We start from the raw sequence: 12,872 nt of genomic DNA on the forward strand, positions 1-12,872 counted from the left end.
TAGTATATTGTATAACTAAATAAAGTCGTACAGAAAAGAAAACATGAGAAAGCAGTGAATCACAAATGGAATATTGAATTTAGTCAACAGAATTATATAATCAACTGCAAAAACACTTAAAGAAGTAGACTATTAGAATAAGAGTATGAAACATATAAATATAAATTACTATATTTGAAAAAATCTGTCCAGATTCAAATTCGAAATTGAAAAAAAAAATTGTAAAATTCTCAGGAAATAATGGAATGTCGTCAGAAAATGTGTCATAAAACAAGATTCAATTTCTATTAACTGTGTCAAAGTCAATAATTATCTAATAACAAGAAATGTCGGATGAATTAGTAGATAATTACTGTGATTTTAGGAAAAAATTAGCTGAAGAAATAATTGCAAAAAATAAAATTAAGTATGTATGTTGTGTACAAACCAATCCAATGTGATATTATTCAAAATGTATGTAGTTTGAAAAAACAAATGAAATGGAACCTCTGACTTATGTGAATTAAAAAGCTGTTTTTCCGTAGATTTTCCAAAAGTTTCAAGGTTCTAAGCAGGATCAATTAACTCAGGGAAGAAATGATTTATCGATCTGAATTTTTTTATCAGTTATAAGGTCATATGTACTCAAGATACCAATAGTTTTTGAAAGGAACTGAAAAGGTAATTTTCAGGAAATTTCGAACAATCAGAAATTATCGATTAACAAAAGGGTTCATGGGGCCTTTTTTCCTCCCAAAAAGAAGATAATACTTCATTGAGTTTTTCCATAATTGCCATAGTTCAGGAATTATTTCAGAAACCAAAATTTTATTGGTCTTTGAAAATGTATGGCAAAGGGATATATGAACTAAAAACTGTAAAAATCGATAAAACTCGTGGAACTTTTTTTTTGTTTCTATTGAGAAGGTTAACAAAATATCTTGTTATAGTTTTTTGTAATGAGTATAGTTCAGAAAATATTTGTTAGAAATTAGGGGAAATCACGTTTTTCTCAAAATCTCCAAAACTATCAAAAAAAGTTATACTACCGATTTTGAAGAAATATTCATCATTTGAAAAAGACATTTTTACCGAAATGCTATACGGAGGGAGATAATTCCATTTTTGCAATTTTTTTCTCCGATTTTTTCGACATTTTCGACTTCTAACAGTTATAGGTAGGCCATTTTCTGGGACATTAACTTGACTTTTGCTCCATATGAAATATATTTGATTATAGCTTTATTTCATATTTGTTTCAACTTCGCTATCTCCAGCCATTTCTGAGTTTTTGGCGGAAATAATCTTTATGGTACGACCATCAGGAATAGTACATCGGGTTACTCATAGTGAACCCTAAGTTTTTTTGGATCTACTATCTTATGAAGAAAAAAGGACATTGCTAGAAATTTTCACCAGATATGCAAATGGAGGTGAAAGTCTGGGACTGTTGAATATTTGGATTCCTAGTTAATAAAACCAATTTCAAATAATTTCAGTAGAAGATCTGAAATAGAAATGATCTTTACCATCTGTATTGGGTGGGCTATTTTTGCCTGGCGTAACTATTGGGTTAGCAAGTATAAACAGGTAAATTCTGATAATTGACGCCATCTGTTTCATTATTATATCTTATATCAAAATAAGCGCTATTTCTTCATGCACACGATGATATAGAATTGTCTGCAAAAAATTCAGTCTGAAGGTTGACGAGCTTTAAAAGTCGAAATTTAAATATTTGTAAAGATGTGTGGTACAATGCAGTTGCAATGTATCGCACAAAAGTAGCATCAGCATATTATATTGTTTTTTGTGGAGATACACACGATTTTCCTATATCACTCATAAATATTATAAAGAGTAGAGTTGGTTGTGATTTTACTGAATATATTATTACTATTTGTGACCTTTTATTCAAATGTGAGGCTACCCATTCATTGGTTACACCTCGTATACCCATTCTGTACAATTTCCCAAGTAATAAACCGTTATCAACTGTATCGAATGCCCGGCAAAAATGAAAAAATAGAACAATTGGAAATTTCTTATTATTCAAATTTTCGTAGATGTTACATATAATACTGACGGCACTTGCTGTCTACTTCTGGAGAAGGCGTTTTTGCATTTTTTTTTAAATAATTTTTTGAATCCCCATGTCTAAAGTTGAATATATAAAAATAAACTACAGGACGAAAAGGGGGACATTTAATAATATAAAACTATTTTATATTATTAATAGTAGTGAAGATATCTTCAATATTTCATTTGTTATAAAAGAATGGCACTTCAAATGTGGAATTTGAACATTGCCTGAATTTGTTTCAATCAAATAAATATAAAAAAAATTGAATAGTTTTGCACCAAGGGATTTTTAATTGTCGACATAATTTAGCTTTTTATATCACAGAAGAAAGTAATTTTTGTTAAGCAATAAAACCCAAAAATATGCAACTTTTTGCAAAATTAATGAAGATTTTTATTTCATTACAAAAATTTACTTCTTGATACACAAATACTTTTGACGCTAATGTCTGGATTACAGTGTCCATTCTCAAGTCTACCGCCACAGTAAGCTCCAAAATAATAGGTTTGTTCTAGCAAGAAATTTCGGATGGTTTGAAGCTAGTGTTATGGACTGGCCAACTGCGCATGTATGCCGTGAGACTGGTTGCAAATAGTTTGGGATTCATGTCCTGCTAGAACGCTTATTTGTGTTGATAAATGTCAATTGTCAAATTGTCATTTAAACTGACTTATTAGTTGGAAATTTGAAATTTATATTTTGTGCAGCGAAAAGTGAAGGTGAAAACCGATAAAAATGAACATATTGAATTGGCTTGAATAGTCATCGGCTTGGTCAAAATGGAAAAATTCAAAATAGAAGAAATGTTAGAATTGGAAAAAGAAAAGTTATAAATAAGAAAGAAGAGAAATGAATTATTAGAAACAAGAAATAATTTGATCAGACAAATGAGCAAAAATAAGAATTCAATGTTGATAAATATTCCGAATTCAATGTTAGTATGAGGGATTTAGTTCGATATCTTATGTCATACATAGGGTTCCTGTTATGTGATATTATATAGAAAGAAGTTATTAGTTTATGTGTTAGGACGAGTACTTACCGACCTGATTAACAGCCCGTTAAAATAATCAGTGCTGGGGCTGTGCTGTCTCTCTAGCAAATGACAGGATGTGGTGTCATTCTCAGCACCGATTATTTTAATTGACTCTTAATCCGGTCGTAAAGTACCCACCCTTGAGCAAATTATATTTTTATACTGTTTTAAAAATCATTCTTATTTTACCTGAATGGATGTTTATTTAATTTATGCCAAACAATGAAATGAACATCAACAAACAGAAATATTACAATTTTATTGCTATCTTAAAACTCGTCAAGCTACAAAATTTCTGTGGTCTGCAGCATCTCTATTGATGTGATTATCTTCATCCTCTTCCTCATGGTGATGAAACAGCATTTCGACAAGTTCCTCATCATTGGATGATTCAGAATTATTTCCCCAATTTGATTCAGAGCTTGATGACTCTGATGACATTTCGGTTAATCCTACCTGTAATAATGGAGTTGAATAGTTGATGCTCGGTTGAAAATCACCAAATGCTTGCTTGATTTTCATTCAAAAACATAAAATCATTTTACCAGAATTTCCAAACGCAAATATGAAAAAATTGACAGTTTTGAGGATTGTCGTTCTATAAAAAACAAGATTTTTAAACCAATTATCAGGCCACTAAATATTTCTATTTTGGTTTCTCATTTCTTTAGTACATAACATAATCAACAAATCCATATTCCAAAATCATAACAAACGTGATATCGGATCACTTGATCACTCCGAATATTTGCGCATGTCACAAACTGAAAATCCTTACGAATTCCTCTGGACTACTTCGACAGTTCTCATACGGTTTGCAAACTGGATTTCGTCTTCGCTAGAACATGCGACTATTAGTTCGAATCCTGGATTTGCTTTGCTAGAACGCCTATATTCGTATGCGCATGCTTCGTACGATTCCGTATCGTTTGAAATCGCTGCTAGAACAAACCTAATGCTCAAAATATTTAACAAGGAACGGTCATAGTATAGTTAAAATAGTAGGGGAGCCCACGATGCAAAATGGGGATTTACTCGAGCGTCATAGAGACATATTAAGTTGCAAAGCTTAGATGATAAGAAAAAAATGTTATATAATATATAACTTTTCATCGGTGGGGGAAGCGGCTATAGATTTTCAAATATGTACAAAAATACTGTTGCATGGACATACTCGAGCGCGTCAGATATTGATAGTATCAATGTCCTACGTATTTTTAATAATGTTCGTATGTTAATCTGATCGTTTGCATGATGCGGGTAGTTGTACGTAAGGGCTAAAAGTGAAAAGAAAAAAAAAATTAATCGAGCGCGTCAGATTTTCTAAGAGCGGGTCTTAAGTGCAACAAAAAAAAAGCTCCCATTCAATAATCTGACGATTTCGATATGACGCAAACTCAAGCTCGTCAGATTAAAATATATAGGTATGGTTCATCTTTATGTTCTAGACGTGCTGTCTCATAATCTGAATATTATCTAGAGGGATTAGCCTAATCTGAAAGGAAAAATACTTTTTTTTTAAATCATTGAACTTAAATAATTGAAAAGCTCAGGAAATGGCATGCAAAATAATAAGTGTATGTTTTAAGTAGAATACTTGTATTTATAAGAAAATAATTTTACAAAAATGCTCAAAAAAATTAGACTTTTTATAATTAATTGATTAATTAATCATCATCTTCATCACGAACGAGTCTCTGTGATCAGCTATGATGGCGTCATGGCAACAGAATTCAGAGTGGGGAAGTAGTGAGAAATAGATAGAGAAAAAGTGATAGAGGAATAGTAACTCGGAGAGGGAAATATAGGTATCATACAGCTGCACGCATTAAACTTTATCGACGAATTTTTGTTATTTCGGCTTGCGGAAATCGTTAGATTATATATTTTTCGTTATTCTTGAATTATTTCCTTCAAAAAAAAAATTAGCTACGCTCGAGAATGTCGAAATGACGTTATTTTTTTACAACTTTGCTGGCCTCCTCTTTCTTTACGTCACTCTCAAATTGTCAGATTACTGGAATATATACTTTTCAGCATGCAATTAACTCACCCTACCATAATCTGATACGCTAGAGAATTTCTGATAATCCATTTTTTTTACTAATCTGATCCTTTATCCTTCACGGGCGGCCTTATATATGGGGCTCATATTTGGTGGAAGTACTTAACCTGGTACAAGGTATCCCCCTGTATATTAATCTGCCGCGCTTTAGTAAATCCCGAAATACCCGCTTGTGCTCCCCTATTAAAACTGATAGGTTCTTTGGATCGTATTTCACTTAACGATAGTTACTGTGTACTACTCAAACTTTGAATCGAAATGTGAAAAATGGAATTAAAATTAAAATTTTGATATTTGTCCTTAACTAGCTAATCGTACAACGCAAAATGCTTCTTAATCTTTTGGCAACTCTTTCTAATGATAAAATTCAATTCTGACATCTTTTTCAAAATTTCAAATATTCTTTTGTAGTTTGAAAATATCATAAATGACCGAAATTCAAATAAATGAATTTTAATAACACAATAAATCAAAATAGCAAAGGTAGCCATAATATAAAGTGCTCCCCCTTTTCAAGTAAATTACGGTCTATTCCGTGGGTTTGCTTTTTGAAATTTGGAACTGAGGCCAATGAATAGAAGAAAGTAAAATAAGATGTTATCTGGATTGCAGTACAAATATTGAAATAAGGAATGAAAATTTAATTAATGTTTCAGAAATTAAATAAATATTTGGGCATGAACCTTACATCAAATTCATCATGGGACAAACACGGCAATGAGATAGTAAATAAAACTAGTAAGGATTTAAATGTTTTTGCAGAACCTGGTGGGGGGCAGCCCCCAAACTATTAAAAATGGTATATAACGAGCTGGTCAAATCCCAATTAGATTGTGGGTGTACATATTTATTGTACACAACTCACAAAAAATATTAAAAAATTAGTAATATACTACCAAGGTATGAGGATTATAACAGGAGGATATGAGGATTATAACAGAATGCATGAAGTCAACTACAATTAATGCCTTCATGGCAGAAAAAGGGGAGATAAATTTAGAATATAGATGAAAATGGCTAACATGTAAGTTTATAATTAATAAAATAGATCGGTATCCCCGAAAAAATAAAAAGTGCCATATTTAATTGAAGCATATAGTAAAGTAAAAAAAAATGAAAAGTATATTCACAAATGCAAAATAATACCATGTTTTAATTTTGACCTAGAAGTATATTTAGGTAATAGAGTTAATAGCAATACAGAAAGGAATTATGTTATGTATAGAAAAGCTAAGAGTGCCTTAAAAAAACTGATACAAAGTAAAGTGTCTGCAAAGATGGACTATATCCCCCTAAGTATTAAAAAATGTTATTACAGGCAGGACAAAAAAAATGAAATTTCTCCTGCATTAGTTTCAGGTTACTCAAATATAATATAATACAATATATACAATATAAATTTCAAAATATATAAATTATCAACGATTTCTAAGCGTACAATATTATGCAAAACAAGACTATTTAATCCCTGGACAAAGTGTGTGTTACAGTCAACACTGTAAGAGTACTGGTCATAATAGTGCCAAACCTTGAGGCTGGAACCTAAACTAAAAGAAGAAGAATAATCATCTGTGGTTACAGTCCATCGACAGTCTATCAGAGGTTAGAAAATTATCTTAACCTTATATTTCTTTATAATATGTAATATAATAATGAAGTTGGAAGAGAAACGTATATTTATTAATGATTTACCAGAAACGGCTACTCAAGAAGACATTAAAAATGCATTTGAAAATTATGGCAAAGTCGTGTCAATTGAAATCAAGGAGCGAAAGGAATTGGGACGCAAGAATTTGTCTTTATTTTTTGCCTATGTTAATATTCAAATAGATGACAGGAAATTACAACAATGTGAGTATTTTAATAGATTATCGTGTTGAATTTTGGAAAATAGGGTATTCACTTCCTATTTCCCCATCATTATATGGAAAATCAGCCATGTGAATTTTCTTTAATAAATGAATAAGGAATATTTTTCACCCCCGTTTGAGCCATAAATTTAGGCTAATCTTGTACTTAGTTCCAGAAGTTGAAATTCATTCTAACGGAGTTTTCATGGGTTCTGCTAAGCTTACATTAAGCTAGCAGAAACTAATTTCAGAAAAAATATTTTGTTGAACCAGACTACGTCATAATTGAAGGCTCCTGTTGCTCCATTGCCGATTTTATGTGTTGTTTCATTAAACAAATCTGGGTTCTGCTAGTTTTAGCTACCGTTAGGCTGGCAGACCCAAATCAAAATCCTTCACTTTTTGGAAAATTTAAAGTTGCAATGTTTTCAACTACCACGTATGCTGAGGTAGGCACACAAAACTCAATTCAATCGAGTAGCAAAAAGTTGTTCAATAGCATTATGAAAGAGCCTAAAATGAACATAAAATTATTGCTAGATCACAATTCCAACTTAACAGTAAAATTAGCAGAACTCACTGATTAAAAAACGAACAAAGCATATAAAGTTGGCAATTGGGGGACACAGTAGACTAAAATTAATCTAAAATTATTACAACTTTAAAAATTCCAGAAAGTTGGGGATTTCCATTGGTTCTTTCAGCTCAATGGTAAAGCTAGCAGAACCCACTGATTAAAAAAACGAATAGAATGTGTGATAGGGAGTAATAGATAGACTAAAATTAAATATATGTTCAAAATGGTTCTGGCAGGAGAGAATGTAGAGTTTTTATCAATGTAGTTTTTATCAATGTAAATTATTATCTGTCTATTTTCAAGTAGTTTCTCATTCTCTGTTTGATGGTAGAGAAGTGGGAGGCCAAAAGTTTTTTCCAAAAACTTATTTCTCTTGAACAATATTTATTTTTCAATTAGTATATTGTATATTAATAAATAGAAATGACAGGTTTTCAGGATTTCTCAAATGGTCAGTGGCTGGGTGAATACATTCCTTTACAAATTGCTAGAGAGAGTTTTCTAGAACGATTAAGGAAGGAACGGGAAAATAATGTCTACTCCAACAAAAATGAAAATAATGCCGATAATGTTGTACAGAAACAGGTTCCACCAACTGTTATTGCTATTGATGTGGTGAGACTGAAAAGGCAACGTGAATCACCTTCAGAGAGCGGTTCATCCGATTCTAGTGACTCGGAAGGCATTAAAGTCAAACCACTTAAAATTAAAAAATGTGTTGATGATGAAAACATCAGTCCTTTGAAGCCCTCTCTTGATGTAGAAGAAAATAAACTACCTGATTTCATTATAAAAAGCAATAAAGGCAAAATTTTTGACAAAACCGGCCTTAAAATACCTTCCGTTGGTAAAGAACCAATAGTTAAAATTGATTTGTCGAAGAAGAAGGTGAGTTCTTCTGAAGACAATCTTAAGAGATTGGAATCTCTGAAGTCTCTTAAGAAAGGCTATCAAAATCAAAAACTTATGATTAGAACTGCACTAGCAAATGTTGATCATACATTTAGTAAGAAAATTATTTATGATGATAGCATTAGGCATTCTCCAAAACAAGCCAAATCAAATCAAGAGAATTCAAAAAAATCGCTCTTTGAAGAAAATGATTCAGAGGATGAGTTTGAAACCAATTTTTCAATTAAAGAACAATTCCAGGGCAAAAAAGGACAAAAGGTAAGAAACTGTTTTTAAATCCAACATTGCTGAATAGTGGAATATGGTGAATTGTATTGATATAATAATAATAATAATAATAATAATAATAAATTTAATCTTCAGAAACATACAGTTTATAGACACGTCAATACATATGCTTGAAGCAGTTTGAGATACATTACTATAACTAAGTTAAAAAAATAATAATAATAATAGTAAGTCGATTCACTATGATAAATACATAAAATCATAAAAAAAAAGTAAAATATAAAGTGTAGAAGTTACAAAAAAATTAAACTAGTTAAAATTAAGTGTTAAATTAAGATACATACATGTGATACATGCGAGTAGACGTCATCAAGCCCCCGTTTATCACACAAGTTTCATATTCCTCTAGTGAGTAGAAAGCGTTGTCCGTCAAGAAGAGTTTAATAGTGAATTTAAACGTATACATGGTTGCATTTCTTAACTTATCTGGTAGCACATTATATAGTTTGTAGTTGAGTGAGTTTTTGGAAGATTTAGCAAGTCTATATCTGGGTACTCTGATTTTATTGGCCTCGCGGGTATTGTGTTCGTGGACAGCTGATTGCAGAGTTAAATTCTGCAGGTTCTTATGTATTTCCAGTAGTGTGCTCAAAATAAAGAGAGATGGAAGGGTCATAATTTTCAGTGCTTTATAAAGTGGTCTGCATGTATCAAGATAATTAGCATTGGAGAGAATTCTTACAGCCTTTTTTTGTAGTATGAATATTTTTGGTGCCGCTGATGAGTTTCCCCAAAGTAGTAAACCGTAATTAAGATGGGTTTGATACTTTAGGAAACAATAGTGCTGCATAAAATATCTGATCTTAATGAAAATTAAAAACCTTGGTTTGATAATCAACTATCACAATTAATTAAAGAACGTGATAAATATTTTTTTAAGAAAAAACTTTTCCTAATTCCCAGGTATTTGTTCTAACAAATACCTGCACTAGGGCGTTCTAACCGTGTAAAAGAACAAAGAAGAATAAAATGTTCAGTTTGCATACGCGCCTTAAGGACCCTTCGATAAGGAATTACCTAATCTTATCCCTACGTCATCTTAAATTCAATTTCAAATATCAAAGCAATACAGTAGACACATAGTATGTAATTAATTTCATTTTGATTTTCAGTTGTTGGAACTTCAATCGAGGTATAAAAATGATAAAAGGTTCAACTTGGATTCAAGATTTCTTGAACCAGATGATACAGAGATGAAGGAAGTTCATGAGGAGGATGAGGATATTTCACTCGTAGAAGAGAAGAATAAGGAATATGAAATACTTGAAAAAGTTTTAGGGAAAAGGGTACAAAAAATGCAGAATCAAACTGAGAGGTATATTTATTAGCATTTATTATTTTCACTGCATTGTAATAGTCATTAAAAAAATATTATCTATTGAGCATTTTGGCATTTTATAATTTTTGCTGTTTCAGCCAGCAAAAAAAAATGTTACGGTTTGATCCCTCCCAACCAGAACATTCAAAATATGAAATCCCTAAAGGAGAAAAAATGAAGAAAAAAAATAGAAAATATGATGATGATTTGCTTGAAGAAAAGAAGGTAGAAGAAAAAGAAGCGCCTGAAGTTTCAAAAGAAATATTTTACAAAGTCCCTGATAATTTCAAAGAGACTTTGCAGACAAACAATGAGTTCAGTTTTATGAGCATGTTTGGAAAACCTCAGGAGATTGGTATGTGTGAATTCAGACTTGATACTCAACCATTTTGAATGTTACAGGTTCAAACTTCAATTGTCTAAAAAGCTGTTTGCAGATTTGAAATATCAAAATGACTGAAAATATTAAAAATTGTCGGTTCGAATTATTCAGATGAATATGAAATGCAAAACATGTGAAAACAATTATCACTCGTAGACAAATTTTTCCTTCATTTTCATTGGTTTCATGTTGGTAATTGGCATTTCACTAATTATTTCACCCATTAATCAATTAATCTTCGTTTCATTTCACAATTATTGTTGTCTATTTACTCACATACATATTTCAAATTCCATACTTATTGTTTCGCTCATTTTTATTTCTGTTTTAACTAACTCATCGGAATATTTCGGTCTGGGTATTTTCAGTATTTTTAATAAGTTTGATATTCCATCCATTTTCAGTTCATTTTTCTTGCATATATTTCAAATATATTAACAACTTTCTAGAGAAAGGAAGTCTGAACCTATAACTTTTACCAAGAAACATTGTCAACCACATTCTGAATCCTTACGAATTCATAAATATTTTTCAATTTAGAGGAACAAGAAGAAGAGCAAGAAAAGGAGCAACCTGTAAAAACAAAAAAATTACCTAACAATGAACTAGTCAAAGAGAAAAATCCATTTCGTTATGATTCTTCTGATGATGAAGATGAAAAAGAAGATATTTCCACTCCAAATGACACGAACCAGCAAGATATAACATCAGCGAACCACCAAACAGTAGACACAAGGAGAAATTTTATGTGGAATGATCCTTTTTTTTTCAAAGTCGATGATTATAGATTACAAGGTATATACTCTTTCATGGTTTTTTAATCAATGAAACATAATTTATATTTTTTTCATCAGACCTGGAATATTTTGATTATTTATCTTTTCTAGATGGATTTGACTTCATAGAAAAAATGAAATCAGAAGAAAAAACTGAATTCACGAAATTAAGAAGAAACTTGAAAGAAATTGTGAAGGCAAAAGTTAAAAATAATCAAAGAAAGAATAAACTGTTCAAAAAGAAATTGGGAGGCAGTAGAAAGAAGAAGGTTATCAAGTTGAAGAAAGCAATGAAGAGATAGCAGTTTTTTTTATTATGTAGCTGTTTATAGTAAAAAGTACATAAAGTTTTTCATTTCATAATTTGTTGTAGAATAAACGTCTTGGGTCTCATCAAAATTCTTAAATTCAAAGCCACTGTGTTTTTCATATTTGTTAAGGTGTTTTTTTTTGGATTTTAGAAATTTGTTTTTACAGCACATTTCTATCTTTTTCTTTTCTGTTATTATAACAATTAGAGTCAATTGTTGATTCTTCAATGTCAATCCAATTTTCTTCATAATAAGCTTTCCAATTTCTAGTGATTCTAACATATCTTCATTGCAACAATCTAGAAAAAGGAATGAAAAGTGTTCTTTTGCTGATTCCATACAAAAACACTCTTCCCAAATAGTAGCCATGTCAAATTTCCATTTCTAATTTCAAAGAATCTAATACACCAATAGAATTGTCGGTATTTTTTCAATCTGAATTCCTGTATGTAATGATGCTCAATAATGCTCAACATTTATTCACAATTTGGAAAATTTCCCTTCAACATTCTCCAACATACTTCTGTGGAAAATTTCTAAATCTTCAGTATTTTCATCTGTAGTCATAAATTTAAGTTCATCATGAATATGACATTTTTCTCAAATTCTTGCTTCTCTTACCAACGACTTGAATACTGGCTACTGCTTGGACTTATTTAATAGTGTATTGTCACATACAGCTTGTCAAATCTAGGAAGAGACTAGAGAATAATCTCACTCTCATAGTCTTCTAACGAACACACATCTAGTGGGCGGGACCATAATGGAATTCAGAAAGCTTTTCCTACATTTGACAAGCTGTACACATATTATTTATTTAGCATAATACTGCTTCTATTTTTCAAAATTTTATCATATTTTTCAGTTGAATTTGTATTAATCAATGTTATGTATATTTCTGTTTTATATTTATACATTTTTTTATGACTTACCATATCTACTCAAAGTAACAAAAGAGGCTAAATATGATTTATTATAAATTTTTTATGAAATGAATTTGGTTTTTTTAATGATCTTTCACAAGCGCCATTATTTCTCACTTTCAATAGATTCACCAACTTCCTACTTACATTACAACCTCCAACTTATCCCAAATTTCTCAAAAAAAAATGTACAGTTTTCATCAATCATGTAGAGCTTCCATCTGAAGTTTGAGATGGAGTGAAATAAAAAAAAATATTCATCAGGCTCCCAGAAAATATTCTCCAATAAACAGGGTATTTAGTGGAAGTTTGAAGGATCAAAGTTAGTTTTTCCATATTTGCATTCTGTCAAAAAAGTAGTTTCTAACAATT

The 12,872-nt window shown here is 30.8% G+C and overlaps 1 protein-coding gene across 2 annotated transcripts; it reads left to right on the forward strand.

The window, feature by feature from the left end:
• Nucleotides 1-6,732: 6,732 nt before the first annotated feature.
• On the forward strand, nt 6,733-12,573 carry LOC111506124 (probable RNA-binding protein CG14230). Of its 2 annotated transcripts, none has more exons than XM_074180941.1 (6): nt 6,733-7,014; nt 8,021-8,760; nt 9,903-10,105; nt 10,207-10,463; nt 11,031-11,285; nt 11,378-12,573. In XM_074180941.1, the coding sequence occupies exons 1-6, from the start codon at nt 6,816-6,818 to the stop codon at nt 11,566-11,568; spliced, it is 1,845 nt and encodes a 614-aa protein (XP_074037042.1). In that variant the 5' UTR covers nt 6,733-6,815; the 3' UTR covers nt 11,569-12,573. The 2 variants fall into 2 exon arrangements, with proteins under 2 accessions (XP_074037042.1, XP_074037043.1); XM_074180942.1 differs by having other exon boundaries at nt 6,851-7,014; nt 8,029-8,760.
• Nucleotides 12,574-12,872: the final 299 nt, after the last annotated feature.

This window comes from Leptinotarsa decemlineata, unplaced genomic scaffold (genome assembly GCF_025532065.1).
Source record: "Leptinotarsa decemlineata unplaced genomic scaffold, Ldec_3_MD MMD2_tig00026307_RagTag_RagTag, whole genome shotgun sequence".
NCBI classification, from domain to species: domain Eukaryota; kingdom Metazoa; phylum Arthropoda; class Insecta; order Coleoptera; family Chrysomelidae; genus Leptinotarsa; species Leptinotarsa decemlineata.

Excerpts from the sequence above, each read along its gene's own strand:
- LOC111506124 (XM_074180941.1), top strand. The coding sequence starts at position 6,816 with ATGAAGTTGGAAGAGAAACGTATATTTATTAATGATTTACCAGAAACG. Across the intron at positions 8,761-9,902 it reads AGGGCAAAAAAGGACAAAAG|TTGTTGGAACTTCAATCGAG; the intron begins GTAAGAAACTGT and ends TTTGATTTTCAG. Across the intron at positions 10,464-11,030 it reads TGGAAAACCTCAGGAGATTG|AGGAACAAGAAGAAGAGCAA; the intron begins GTATGTGTGAAT and ends TTTTCAATTTAG.